We start from the raw sequence: 15448 nt of genomic DNA, 5'->3' as shown, positions 1-15448 counted from the left end.
AACAGAAAATAACAGTTATGATTATATTTTCACTTCCTTCCCACATCTTGTGCTCTGTAACTAAAATTCACATTAAACATGAAGAAACACCAAAATGACCACCAGAGGGAGCTCACGTGTTTTTTGAATACAATAAACACCAAAGTAAAAAAAAAAAAAAAGGAAGAAAACAAAATATAAAGCTGAAAAGTAAGGAGCAGGGGCATTACCTGTTTCAGTCCTTTAAAATAATTTCCTATTGACTGATAGGGCTATTTTTGCATATATGTTACAAATTCCTTTACTCAGCAGTGGTACACTGCAATGCTTTGACACATAAAAGGAGAACTAACTAAACATAATATTTTAAAAATTCACATACCCTAAAGCAAGAAGGTCCAGGGGGAACTGCTGTGATAGCATCCATGATTGTCCGCTGTGCCCCAACAGGCCAGGTGCCTTTCCCGCTTATCTTAATGTTCCTGCTCTCCCTCTCTATTCTGGTCCATCTTTGTGGTTAACTTTGGGGGAAGGTTTGGGTGTGGCTTCCTCACTTTGTCTGGGATCCGGCTATCAAATTACATACAGCATTTGGTGTGACTTGGGATTTTTTTTTTTTCATCCTCCTGTCTGAGCCAAGTTTTGAGGGCATTAAGAAGAATGACTTTCCATTTGTCATCCTGAACTCTTTCTAGAACTCAGACCAAGTCCTAAAAGGATGCAAGAGGACCCGAATAAGCCTATCCATAACCAATCTTCAGGTCCCACAGTGTTCCCCTGCAAGCTAGAAACGTGTCCTGGGACTGAGGTCACATAGGCAAGGGTGGGATCTTGTTTAGAATTAAGCTCCAGGGAAGCCCAATACAATGCCTCATATTTGAGAAAGTGCCAAGTTCTGGAATTTTCCCCATGCTTTATCTTATTAGTCCTTTTCTTAAGGTAGATCAGGGGTCACCATCTTACAGATGAGGAAACTGAAGCTCAGAGAGGTGAGTGACTTGTTCAGTGTCTCTGGCTGCAAAATGTCAGGGGCACAAACTCTGATGAACACACATTTCCAGGGACATGAACCATTAACAGTGAATGAATATTGAATCAGTCATACTCATGTCTTCCGAGATAGAAAATTATTGTCTTCCTTTTCCTTCAATGAGTGAAAAGCATGACAGAAATGAATTCAATGACTTAGCACTCGATTTACCCAGTATTTTCATGGCATGTTTTCCTAAGTTTCTTTTCATGTCTGGATGGGGTTATTTTATAATGTATGCAAATAAATTAGCACAAACACATTGAATTCTACAGGGTTATGTCCTCAGCTGAATGCTGCTAGATTTAACATGCTTATTAATGCTTTGGATATAGAATCAGAAGCATTCTTATCAAATTTAACAATGACACCCAATTGGGTGGAGGTGGCTGACAGTTACAAAAACTGGATTGAAATTTAAAATGACCTTGACAAACAAGGAAAGGAAAAAGGGCAAAATTCAATAGGAAGCTTTGCAAAGTAATTCAAAGGAGAACAACAAAAATGAGAGAGAATTGACTGAGCAATTATAATAGAAAAGGAACTGGAGGTCAGAGTGAACAATAGGCTTCAAAGGCATCAGCAATCTAGTTCTGTCATTTAAAAAAAAAAGAAGGCATGATTTTAGGAAGTACAAATAGGGGAAAATTCAAGCTAATTGCCCCTCTGGATCCAAAACAGATAAAGCTTTGGGAAGGGAGAGAAAAGAAGAGTTCTGTTAAGCCTCTCAAACTGACTGCACCTTGGAAGCTAGATTTTGATAACTTTGAAAAGGATCCTTAGAAAGAGTGCTGAAAACAGTTTTTGATTTAGATCTGACAAAATTAGTCTCAAAAAGTGAAAGTTCCGGCACTCTACTCCTTTGTTCATGCAATGTCCTCAGCCTAGCCCATCCTTTCCCTTCCACCTGGGTAACACCCACGTTGTTATCACAGTCCACAAGCACTTCTCAGTGAGCAGCCCTGGGCCCCTCCACTCGCATGTGCACACGGCACGGCGCCAGTCTGTCCACAGTGAGGACACTGGGGCTAGCACTGGGCATGCGCTGGATCTTTAGCGCCCCCTACGGCTGACACTATTGTTATCCTCATTCTTTAGGAGACAAGCTGGGCGAGCGACTGTTCAAGTTCACATCTTAGTAATGGGCAGAGCTGGGGCTGCAACTGCAAGTTGAGAAGCTCCCAAGACCTCGCCTGGGGCCACGCGCTGGTCTGGTTGCTCACCCATAAAATCTCACTGCACGTGTTTGTTCATGGTCCACCTCCACTGATGGACTACCACTCCCTGAAGGAAGGTGCTTTGCGTATTTATTTTCATAGTCCAATTCAGAGCCTGGGATCCATAAAAAAATCTGGTTATAAATTAAAGGTTTTCAAACAAGTCAATGATATATTCTATTGGTATCTCTGAGTAAGTTTTTGATTGAAGAAAAATAGAAAATAGAAATACACTGAAGTGAAGATTTAAATATTTACTTAAAAAATGCAATGAGGATTCTAAACAATTCTGAACCATATCACTAAAGATGATTTGGAAATTTTTTTTCTGGAAAGTTTAAAGAATGTAAATAGTTATATGTGCATTTATACAGACATGAATTTACATATGCGCCTTTATATAGAATATCTGTATATGTGCATATATGTACATTTATCCATCTGTCACCTATCTCCAATGTAATTTTACCTAAAGGTAATGACTACAGAATATTTTAATATTTGTGGACTCAGGGGAGCCTGTCTGACAGAGAATTGTTATTAGAAAAGAATTCAAATCCTAAATGACATGTCAACACTAGATTAATTTATCCAATCTGAGAACACTACAATTTTCTCTCCTAACCATAAGACATATTTGCAAATAATTTGGTCTCAGTTTCTCAAAACAGAAATGATAAAAACGCAAATACATCAAACATAAACGATACTATATATTTTATCCTCAGTTAATTGAGATAACATGCCAGCAGCCCAGAATAACTGGTGATGAAGATAATTGCTTTCAGGACAAGAGAAAATGTTTCTGAAGACAGCAATGCACTCTCCCACAACTTTGGAATCAGCAGTATAGTGTTTTACCATTAACATGACATCATGCCCATCACTCCTTGCCAATCGGGGAACTGATTCTCAGCAGCAGGGCTGATATCCAGCAGCCTCATCTCAAGGCTGGGCCACTGATTAAAATGAGAGCAGGGAGAAGCTGCTGGCTACAGCGATGGGAGAAATCTCAAGTCTTTTATTATTATTATCATTATTCACCATCAAACACGATTCTCCCTGGCTTCTCTGTGATCTTTCACCCATGCCAAATTCTGATCACTGAAAAAACTGAGAGAACGTATTCAAAGCAGGGTTATACAGCATAACTCGGTTACATGCCCAGAAAATCACCAGTATAGCAGCAGCACGAGAAAGTTCTATTTCAGAAAAAGACATTTAGAAATTGTAAAGATAGGAAACCCAGAAACATTCAAAGAATCATCAAATGTAGTTCATAATATTGTAAAAATAATTCTAAAATATAACAATGATCCACCACCCCAATATACTCCTTTTCACCAAGCAAACTCACAGCAAGCAGGTCCTGTGTATGACGTGGAGAACATTCAGAGGCAACCAACACCTGGTCTAACCGAGAGTCGAGATTTTACAGTATTCCCTCCATTGACTACTTCCTATCTAGATGAGTGGCAACTACACATTATCTTAAAAACTCAATCAAACTTAAAAACTGCAGAAACTAGAGAGAGATGTTGCAGTCGGCTTTTAAAACAGACTAGAGGAATAGAAGGAAGAAAAGGAAAGAAATTCAGCAAGGACATTTTGCCCCATAAAATGCTTAACTCACGAAGACAAAAACAAACATTTCCTCAGAGACTGGAGAGCTGAGGCTGTCCTTGGCACCTTGGGCATGAAGTCAGTGGCATTTTCAGGCTAAGAGAGGGGACAAAGGTAGGGGGAGGGGCAGAGAAGTCTTGGTTCATTGGGCCACACCTTCTAATAGGCCAGCTCAAGAAATTTGTATTTACACACTACACAAGTCACAGGATCTGGCAGCAGCAAGGCTAAATCTAATCTTCACTTGGGTGATAAGCAATTTGTCCTTCAAAATCAGAACAGGCAGGCTCAGGAGTTCCTAAGACTTTTACATTTTGTTATTTCACTCTCCTATTAAGCTCTTTAGTCTGGGTCAGTTACACCTGTGCTTCAAATGGTTCTGGGCTAGTAATATTGTTCAGTTCTCAGACAGAGGAAAACAGCTGTCCAGGGTAAACCTTGAACTCCAGCCAAGAATCTTCATTGGGTCTGCACCTGCAGCAGTCCTTTTTTAAAACTGGGTTTTAAAACTGTGTTCTGCAGAAAACTGTTAGTTTGAATTTAGTTGGTGTTGTGAAGCTGGGTTTGAAGGGTTTTACCAGGTTCTATGTCATTATCTGAGTTCTTATGTTTTAAATTTGCAGGATGCAAATTTAAATTTCCTTTTTCTTCATCTGACCCACAATCACATTCATAGCTCATACAGAGTGGCCAAAAAAGATGTTAGCACACAATAGATGGACAATACTCTGATTTGTTTTCTCTAACCTTGAAAAAGAGCAGCAATAAAGAAAAATGTTATTATATTCCCTAAACATTCCTAAAATTCTTCATCATTGCTTGCCTATAATTCTGTCTCCCTCTCCTGCATGAGACTTTTCACAGTGTAAATTATTTCCTTACAGTTTTCCATTTAAAACTTTAGATCTTTATAATAATTTCTAAAAAACTACTCTTCCTATAAATGACTTGTGATTTTTAAAGGCTCGAGAAATTCCTGCTTAAAAATAATCTTAAAATGAGATCTGCCAAACACTTTGAAAGGATCCCCCCAGACTTGCTCATTCCTAATTGCTCCCTTGAAATCTTCCAGCACGTGGGAAACACTGAGTTCTGAAGGGATCCTGCTTCATCCTGGGAGAGCACTCTTCAGCTATCAGCAAGAAACCAATCATACCACCATGCTATCTATACCAAAATTGCCTAAAAAATGAGGACCTCAAGTGGTCCTTTAGGAAAAAAGATGTTTATAAGTGGGATTATTTCATAAACGTCCCCTGGCCCTGAGTCTCTTCTTTGGCTGCTTCCACAACAAAGATGAAAAACATAACCTTCTAAAATGACCAAACCCTGCAGCAGTTACCCTCTCAAGGACTAAGCCCAATAAACAACAAATTTTACATAAGTAGTCAAAAATCAAACTCACTCTTTCAAAGGGCAACCATAATATTCAACTATAAAACTTGTAATTGTGGTTTTTAAATTCAGTGTTAAACATGGTCAGCAGGGTATGGCGCATACAAAAGAAGGGAAAAATACAACTTAAAAAACAGATCAAAGAGAATAATTTAACAAAACCAATATCCCCCAAATAATCACAGCCCTATCGAAATTGTCTACTTGCATTACTGGCTCCATGGTTATTTTTCAAGTATTTTTCAGATTCCAGTGGCCTGTGTCATTCCATGTTAAATGTTGCCCCTATTAGTATAGAAATCAGATAAAAAAATCCAGCGAGTAACTGCCAGCCCATTTGTTTCTACACACGTACAATTGATTTGTTCTTTTTAAAAATTTTTTTTTAGTTGTCAATGGATCTTTTCTTTAATTAATTAGTTAATTTATATATATGCAGTGCTGAGGATCAAACCTAGGGCCTTACACATGCCAGACAAGCACTCTACCACCAAGTCACAACTCCGTCCCAAAGAAAGTTCCTTTTATACAAGGTTAGGCAGAGTCTATAAACAGAACATAGTTGGCAAAGTAGTTCAAAACACCACACATTGGTGTCTGCATATTTGATTAAAAGTTAACCATGGTGATGAACAAACCCATAGAAGAAGCTGGAAAGGAGAAGGCACTCTTTCCACAAAGAATCTGTTTGGACATTGAAACAATTGTCTAAGTGCTTTTATTCCAGTCCGCAGGCACATGATTGTTATTTAGAAGCACAAGGGAAATATTGCTCGGCATGCAGTTAAAGAAGGCAGAGGATAAAAGAAATCATCATAACACGGCTTGTCCCTTGTAAAGGAAAAATTTTCAATTAACACCACTCTAAGGCTCTCAGGTTTCTTTTTATCTTTCTGGAACTTCAGCTGTACTCATGAATGTCTTTCATCTCATTTGCTTTACTTGACTGATAGCACTGGAGAGCTTTCCAAATAGCATGTGGTATCCTTACATCTACTGGATTCGCTAATAAGGAATAAGTGTGCTTTTCTTGGGTTGCTGGAGAATGTGACCTAGAATAGGCCAAACAAATACAAATAAGCTCATACTGCTACGCTTACTGGGCCACAGCCTGGTCTGTGCTCCAAACTGTTCAGAGCAACATGTTAATAACTGATTGTATCTGATGTCTGCAAACTTCAAATTCCTGTTTGGTCATGAGGTGAGCGCATGACAACAGCTGTTAGGCCCTCTGCTTAGAGTTTCGCTTCTGTCATCCCACTGTGGGGGGCCAACGGAAAGGTCATTGAGAGCCTGAGAGGGATGGAGTTTCCTTTTGAAGCTTAGGACATTTTCACCCTCCCAGGGCTTAGACATTCTTCTTGTGTTCCCCACATCACTGGTAGTCCCTTGATGAGGAAGGACAAGGCCCTTTTTATTATCTTGGTTTGGCTAAATGATCTGTGTGCTATTTGGTGTAGCAGAGATGCTTTGGGGCAACCATGTCCAAAATGGCAGCAGGCAGTTAGTTACTTTAGGCTGTAAGGCCTGTTGCTTTAGAATCTTCACGATTCTGCTTCTCTACAGCTTTACTCAACACACAAAGATACTTTTTAACAGTAAAAGATCAAAGGCACGATTCCTCGAAGAAAAGTATTTTAAGGAGAGCCATAAAAAGCAAAAGGGACAGTTAATTTATAAAGGGTAAAACATTTTTCACAGGAGAAAAGATAGCTAGAAAATGATATATGAGGCTTGAGAAAATACTAATTACAATAAGAGTTCTAACATTTGCAGAGTTCTATTGTTCTCACTTTATGCTTTCCACAGATTATCTCATTCAATATTCATAAAGGCCTTTTAAGGTAATTTGGAGTCCAGGTAATAGAATTAATTTTACTGTTATTTACATGAAAAGATGTACCACTAAACTACCACCATTGGTACCATTTGCTAGTGGGAGTCTTGTCCCAAATCTTTCTTATCTGTTTTCCCCAAAACAATTAGTAATTAGTTAGTAGTTAATTATTTTCAGTTTCCAAAGAGAAATGTTGACTTTACTATATTTAGATATGATCAGGCAAATTTATCAACTCACGGTGAATTTCACAGTTTGTATTCTTACTAAGGAAAAGCAAATCATATTCTACCTGGTGTTAAACTAATGATCTGTTCTACTGACATGTATGCATTGTGGGAAAAAGAAAACACTTAGCAATTGTACCATTTGCCCCTAGAATAACCCCTCTTCAGACTAAATCTCAGGGACATGTGATGACCAGGTCAAAAGCATCACCCTTGATATTTTAAAGTGACTCACCAAAGATATCAAAATAAGATTAGAAAAATATTTATTATTTTGTTGACTGTAGATCAAAAGCTTTTTTTTTTTTTTTTTTGCTGGTAGAGTCACCATGGTTTTTTTTTATTTTTTGTTTTTTTACCTTATGACAGTTTTTAGAAGTAGGCAGAGAGAAGAGCTACTCACGTTCTCCTTGTCAGGAATCCCTAGAGAAAAAAAAAGAGACAGAGAGAAGCCATAAATTGTCTGATCAACCTGTACAATGATACTGAAATCCTTTGCTGAACAAAGACAAATAACATTTTGGTGTTTTCCATAAAATCTCATATAATGCTGGTTAGGAAAACAGCAGCATCGATAAAAATTTATAACCAATAAATCAATGAATCAGGAGCAGGGCTATGTGTCCAGGCAACAAAATCCACACTTATTTCAGTTCTCTCCCATATACTTTATTTTCCCAAAGGCAAAAATCCATCCTTGATTCATTCACATCATATAAGTAACTAATTCCACTGACTCAGCACCAAAGCACTCCCAGCCGTGGACAGGCGCGCCAGCCCTTCGGTTGCATCTAATGCATTTTTACATCATAAACCATCTCACCCTGTTCCAGTGATTTGAATCTGGGGGCAACTAGGACATAAAAAAACCACTGGTAGACAACTTCCATTTTGAGCAAAGAAACCTTCTGCTTCTTCCAAATCAGGCCTGAGTGTGGCAGTGACTCTGTCCGGGGTATCTCAGTTATTTTTAGTTAGCTAAAAAGTGAACTTTCCATTGATTTACTCATCCATTTATAAACATTTCATGGGTATCTACAACAGGTAGGCCCTATCCTTTTTCACTTCCTTTGGGGCTGCTACCCTGATAGACGTGGTGATGATGGCCACATTGGAAGGTCCCAGAGTCAGCAGAGCTTAATGTACCCAGTACAGTGGGCACAAGTGGTCTCATATTGAGGGAGAAGAAACATGGGTGGTTTCCACGTGTGGCTTGCACCTCATTTCAAACCAAGGAAGCAGTGTATGGTGGTTTGCATTGTAAAAAGAGTGGACATTCTGAGTAAATAGGACGTTCTTTGTCTTACACAAGAGACCACACAGAATTTACGACATTGGTATTAACAGAACTGAGTGCCCACCCTAATGGGCACCATGCAAAAAAGGCTAGGTGGGGAAGAGATGTAAGCTTTGCCCTCCAAACTAGGATAGACTCAGGGGAAACATCTCAGGCAGGAAGCAGGGGACAAAGACAGCTGTCCCCTGAAATGGGCAATATTAACGGGAATATTGGTCATTACTTCCCAGATCTGTCAGAAGGAGTGAGGGTGAGCTGATGTCAGTACCCTGCACCATCTCAAATCCATCCACCCATCTGGCAATCCCACAACCATTTGCAAGAATGACAGTTGACTGCTTGAGGGGATACAAAAGCTTATTTTCTAGGACATTCAAGAAAATAAAGACACAGTTGCACAAATCACCATATCAGAGTTGCCGGAAAGGGGTATGTGTAGGGAAATAATACTGACCAAGTGGCCTGAGGCCATGCAGGAGCTTTAAAGTTGAACAAAGGCATTAAGAGTGTTGAAATTCAAACTTCCATGGACAACAAACAATCATTGAAAGCTCTGGGGGAACAGAGTGATAAGATCAAGAGAAATGAGGGAAGGAGATTATTCAAAAAGAACAGATATTTAAGACACTAGCAGCAGGTGCAACGGCATGGGCCTTGATTGGAGTCCAGTTTGAGTAATCAGCAATAAAGATATGCAGTTCCGGAAATTTGATCGTGAACTTAATAGTGGATGTTGTTAAAGAAAATCATGCCAGTGATTAGATGTCAGAGTGGTGGTATGCTTACACATGGAAGAAGCTTTTCAAAAATGCCTGTGGAAGTATTGGGGCAAAATATGCATAGATGATGAAAGGAAGGAAGTCTGGCAAAATATCAACCTTAAACTACATGTTAATTTATTAATATTAAATTAATATTAAATTAAATCGAAGTGATGAAAAGAAAGGTGTTAACTATATTATTCTTTTTACTTTCTATGTTTGAAATTTTTCATAATAAAAAGTAAAAAAAAAAAACAAAAAAATTTTTTTATGGAAATCAGGTAGAAGGTAAACCAAGGGTAAGATACCGAGAGCCAGTCAGCTCATTTCTGCTCTTGAGTTAAGAGTGACAAGGCCTCAGCCAGGTGGCTGCAGGGGGAAAAGAAAGTCAAGGGCATGAAGACTGCAGAGGAAGGGGCAAGGCCGGGGGATACCGCATGGCCTCCGTGGGTGGGAGAGAAAGCAGGAACCCAAATGGCTGCGGGTCAGAGCTTGGACTGGGAGGAGCACAGAGGAAGGACTGGTGGTGGGCTTTGGGGAGAAGGACGGTCTTATGGAAATCAGTCTGTGTTCCCTAATCCACATTTTTTGAGGTGAAGAGGCCAGCAGGACATCCAGGTAGAAAGGGAAGCCGTGGCTCCTGGAAAGTTAGGTCTCCCAGTGATGGGGAAAACGGAGATGCTGGCTGAGGAAGTCTGTACCAGTCACAGGGAAGACAGGATGGCTGAGGAGAAAACAAAGAACAAAGCAGCCAAGGCCAGACTCTTGGGAAATAGCTACACTTTGGGAAGAAGTAACTGCGAAAGAGGCAAAAATGCAAGGGACAGATGAGGAAACCAGGACGTTGCACAGGAGCCCGAGGAGCTCAGGGAGAATGGAGGGGAGAGCTACTGAAGTCGGTAGGATTGGGGAGTGGGGGCAACTGGATCTTTTATGAGTTGGTTACTGGTAACCCTGGAGTGGTGCATTCAAGAGGCTGGGGCAGAAGCCAGAGTCTGAGGGCCATGGAGTGACAAGGGGAAGAGGTACTGGCTGCCACCATGTGGATGCTCATCCTAGGCCTGGCACCTTTCCACACACTTGACTCATTTTCATTCATTTAATTCTCACGACCATCCTGTGAAGAAACCAAGGCACAGTGGATCTGAGCGTCTAGTCCAGGTCACACGGCTAGGAGGAGGCACTGCTGGAATTTCATGCCCAGCACTCCTCTTGAACCAGTTATCCTCAGCTCAGCCAGGACAGAGAAAAACCAGCACGGGAGGAAAGGAAAGAAAGACCTGCCCCCACCCTGCCTGCCATCCCCCTGATGGAGGGAGAGAAGCAGAGGGCTCACCCAGAGCGGGGAAACAGGAGTGGGAAGGTGAAGCAGCTTCCCAGAGATGCCTCCAGCTAAGTGGGAAGAGGGTCCCTGCAGAGTGACAAAGGAGTGAGGGCAGAAATTCAAGGACCAGCAAGAGGGTATGAAGGGCGATTCCATGTCCCTAAGACACTTGGATTGGAACCACTGCACACTCATCACTGTGCCTGGTGGTCAAAGTACCACAGTTCAAACACTCCAGTACTTGGTGCCTTGTTACACACTCACACACACACATACACACACACACACACACACACACACACACACACAGAGCCTAAGGAGACACACAGGTACATGGAGAGACTCCCAGTGACAGCAGTAACAGAACGACACAGAGGCTTCCGACAATCATGAAGACACACAGACTGAGGGGACAGGGGATTTCTTGGAGTCTATGGACACCTGCCAGAAAAGAGAGTCACACAGAAAAACTTCCTTTCTTTTACCATCAGCCAGAAACTAATCTCTTGCAAAAGGCCTGACTGTTTTTAGCCATCTGCACTTCACGTATAGACCATGCCACTTGGCCATGCATAGACCTGGAGAAACGAGCACCACGGTTAACCTGCCCATCACTTTCCACGGTCACCCTCGGGGTGCTTGGAGGAGCACCCACCATCTACCAAGGGCTGGCATCTGAAGAGGCCGTGATTTAACAAGAATAAGAGATGAGTCACACTGCTTCTCTGCGTGATCAACAGAGTCAAAATAAGGAAGATGTCACAGAGACAAGAGCTTTTCATGAATCCCATCTTTGAAAGAGCAGAGAAACCACCCTGCATTTCACTATCAGATGAAAATAATTTGAGAAAGTACCTCTATGCATGTCTATGCCTCAGCTGGCACCAGAGTACACTTCCCTCCATTAGCCAAGACCACAAAATAATCTTACAAATATCTCGAGTGTGAGCTGGCAGGTCTATTTATCCACATAAAAGTCTGGAGATTTTCTGTCAAGCTGGTGTAGGACATTTTTGTTGTTGTTCACATGTAAACACGTACCACACGACAAATTTTTAGATACAACATGTTCACATTTTTCACTTACTGTCATTGTTAGAGCCCGTTTCCATAACACCATAAGGAGGAGCCAGAAGTCCTGCCATATACTGCCGATATTTCTGAAAGACAAGATTGTAAACTCAGCACACAGATATTTACTCACTTGGAGCATTCATTTATTTACATGCTACAAAGCAGAAACGCCGAGTGTCAGGAAGCATCTAAGCCTTATGTTTGTAAAGCCGTGAAACGTGCTCCCTGGGGCCTCTGGTCTAAAATAAAGATGTTGGATTCTACCTGGGTCTTCCTGGATAGGACTGAATGTGCCCCCTGCCCAGGTGAGGGGTCCATCTCAGCCTGTTTGTGCATCTGAATGGTGTGGGCTTCCTATCCTCCTCCCTGCCCTGCAAACACATGCTCAGCTTTTGCTAGGGAGAAACGGCACTCCGTTTTTATAGATGCAGATACAAATAACTGTGCTTCCTTCTTAATAGGTGAATGGCACTGAATCAGACTCTTTCAAAGCAAAAAGAAACGCATCTCTTGAAAAACTGTCTTTTTGAAAGAAGCTCGTTCGCTTCCTTTTACCTACTTCCTTTTATACTGTACACCTGCCTGCTCTGTGACCTCCAAAGAATTTTTGGTATGTTGTCAAATAAAATAGGTTGGCTTAATTTAGAGCCATTTGGATTCTCCTGAATTATACTCCCCTGGCTTTTGGGCCAGGCGGTCTCTGATCCTGGGGCTGCTTGGCAATATACATTAGCCCTGGGAGTCTATGTTGTTCGGGAGAGATGAGGTTTGGTGCGTGCCAAGTAACCCTTGAGTATCCCACCAGAGAGGAGTAGTGACATTTACGAAGAATGGAAGATGAATGTCCACCATCTTTCCTCCCTTTGCAGGTAGTAAATGCAGCCTCCTCTCTTTCAGAATGAAAGCTGGGCAATTCTAGCACAGGGTGTCATGTATATTTATGGTTTATAATTACAGTGACACATAAATGTTCAACAGCATCAAAAGAATCAATGCCCTGTAAGGGGCTCGTGGGTTACACAAACGTCAGCAGAAAAGACTTCATCTATAGCAATGGGAAGCTGGTGACATGCTGGATACGCCAGTATTTGGGCCACCATCTGGCCCATTTGGTAGATTTGAATGGCATATGTAATGTAACATTGATGCTTTCTCAAAAGAGCCTTCTAGTCAAGATGCAACTAAGTTGTTTTTTTTTTTTAATCTTTTTTTTCTCATTTGGAAGCAACCATCCTAACACCTGCACACAAACATTAAAATCATAATTTTCTGTGCTTCTAAGTTAACAAGTCACTCACACAAACTCACAGGGCCAATATATCACCTTGCATTTCTGCCATTTCCTTTGATTACCCCTCAATTCTGATTCTCGTACTGGGATTGAACTCAAGGGCACTCAGCCACGGAGTCACATGCCCAGCCCTATTTTGTCTTTTATTTAGAGACAGGGTCTCACTGAGTTGCTTAGCACCTCACTTTTGCTAAGGTTGGCTTTGAACTTTCAATCCTCCTGCCTCAGCCCCCTGAACCACTTGGATTACAGGAGCGCACCACCATGCTCTGCTGATTCTCGTTTTTCTCATGACACCTCATACCCTTCTTCTACATGGGGGGCTTTCATGAAGCACATTCCTAGGCATCCAATTATTCTGGGCTCTAAATAATACACACTCAGAGACAGGAGACAAGGACTGATTATGTTTGAAGGTTCTGTGATCCCTTGTAACCTTTAGAGTTATTCCTCTGGCTGTCGGCAAGTCCCTAACAGGCTCCTAAAAGAAACAACTCATATGAATCAATGGGGCCATTTCACTTTGCTTAGACACGTTGTCTTGGATAGGATGGTGTTCATTGTCTCAGGCACCTCAATGTCAATTCCCCTGAGCTTCCTGGAAGTACCTTCCTGATCCTGGAATGAACGAACCCCATAGCACCTGTTCCGTTTTTCTCTCAAGCACACCACCAGGGCAGCCGCTAGTGGAAGCAGAAAAGAGAGCAGTCCTTTGGGGAAGAGTCGGCAGGCTGGATTTCAGAGCATGTGCATGCTGCTATGTGAGGGTGGTGTCTCAGGCCCCAGCTCAGTGCTGAAAATAAACAGGCATCGTCCTTTGCTGTCATAGTCACCTGTGTCTGTTTTCTTCTGCACGGGGCACCTTGCCTTGTAATTATATTATGGTAATTTCTCCTTATCTGAGGGGGACCCATTCCAAGACCAACAGTGGATACCTAAAACCAAGGAGAGTACTGAAAACTACATGAACCATTTTTGTTCCTATCCACACACACCTGTGATAAAGTTTGATTCATAAATTAGACATGGTAAGAGATTAATAACAACTAATAAAATATTTAATACTTATAATAAGATGCTGTAATCAAAGTTAGATGAATGTACTCTCTCTCAAAATATCTATTCTACTGTGCAGAACTCTGGACCACAGGTGACCTTGGGTAACTACAGCCATGGAGAGTGAAATCATGGATGGGGGGGGGAGCTGTTGGATTTCTAAAATTTTTCTAGAAATTTTCAAATATACCTAGAAATAGAATACCACAAATTCAATAATTATGAACACATACTCAGTGTTATTTCATCTACACATCTACCCCTTTCAAGATGATTTTGAAGCCAATTCTAGTTATCATATCATTTAATCCATAACTATTTCAGTAGGAATCTCTAAAAGAAAAGGACTCTTTTTTTTCCAATCAAAATCACAATATTATCACAGCTCAAAATATCCAGCTGATGTTCAAATTTCTAATTGTTTCATAAATGTCATTGCTGAATTGCACTTGTAAAGTAGTTTACATTGATGACATTGTATAACATCTTTTGATATAGAGGAGGCTACAGAAAGAGAGTTAAAACACTTGGACTTGCAAATAAAAAGTCAACCTTTTAAAATCACTTTTAAATAAATATCCATTAAAGTTGGAAATTGATTTCTTACAAAGCACCTGGAAGAGTACTGTATATGAATCAGAATGGAAACAGTTAACTAGAATAAAACCTGTATAAATATACAAAAAAGAAGTGACAAAGACTTCCTTTGAATAAGATCTCTGGGTAGGGGCTGAGGTTGGAGCTCAGTGGAAGAGTGCTTGCCTTGCAAGGGGTGAGGCCCTGGGTTCAATCCTTAGCACTACATAAAAATAAATAAACAAAGATATTGTGTCCATCTACAACTAAAAAAATATTTTTTAAAAAAAGATCTCTGTGTGGATGACAGTCAAGTGGGAGAGAGACTTAGTTCTCATTATACATTCTTGAGAACTTCTGACTTTTGTACCATGGGCATTGTTACCTCTGGGATTCTAGAACAGTTAACCCTTCTCCTGTATTTATTTATTACTGAACTTCTATATTATCATTTGAACAAAAGGTTCTGCTACTAAAACAACAAGAAAACAAGCAAAAAAGAAAGAAAAGAAAAAAAAAATCCCAAACAATCAAAACCAAAAACATTTAAAAAGAAGGAAGAAATTAGAAAAATAAAAGGCCATAGATGAGTGCTGTGGTCCATCACCCCAGTGGACCCTAGCCTTTGAGTCACCCAACCCAACACCCAGCATTTGACTGAAGAAGCTTCCAGGCAATATCCAGTCCCCAGCCACTTGAGTCACCTGCAGACATCCAAATCACCTTGGTTGTTCAAGCATTTCCAACTGAGCTTCCAGACC

The 15448-nt window shown here is 40.7% G+C and overlaps 1 protein-coding gene across 13 annotated transcripts in view; it reads right to left on the bottom strand.

Annotated features, from left to right (window-relative positions):
• The window catches only part of Rapgef4 (Rap guanine nucleotide exchange factor 4), a 283143-nt gene that overhangs the window by 115751 nt on the left and 151944 nt on the right, over window positions 1–15448 (bottom strand). For 6 of the 13 annotated variants that reach the window (XM_078017613.1, XM_005324601.5, XM_078017600.1 and 3 more), the window contains 2 exons: window positions 11778–11850; window positions 7712–7731 (listed from right to left, as the gene is read on the bottom strand). In XM_078017613.1, the coding sequence (XP_077873739.1) occupies window positions 7712–7731; window positions 11778–11850 (93 nt within the window). Of the gene's footprint in view, window positions 1–361; window positions 550–3583; window positions 3831–3859; window positions 4012–7711; window positions 7732–11777; window positions 11851–15448 lie in introns of those variants that run through there. The other 7 variants (XM_078017608.1, XM_078017612.1, XM_078017604.1 and 4 more) reach the window with 6 other exon arrangements.

The sequence above is a fragment of the Ictidomys tridecemlineatus genome, chromosome 7 (assembly GCF_052094955.1).
Source record: "Ictidomys tridecemlineatus isolate mIctTri1 chromosome 7, mIctTri1.hap1, whole genome shotgun sequence".
Lineage (NCBI taxonomy): Eukaryota > Metazoa > Chordata > Mammalia > Rodentia > Sciuridae > Ictidomys > Ictidomys tridecemlineatus.
The sequence above is the reverse complement of the archived record's forward strand: the minus strand, read 5'-3'. Positions and strand labels throughout refer to the sequence as shown.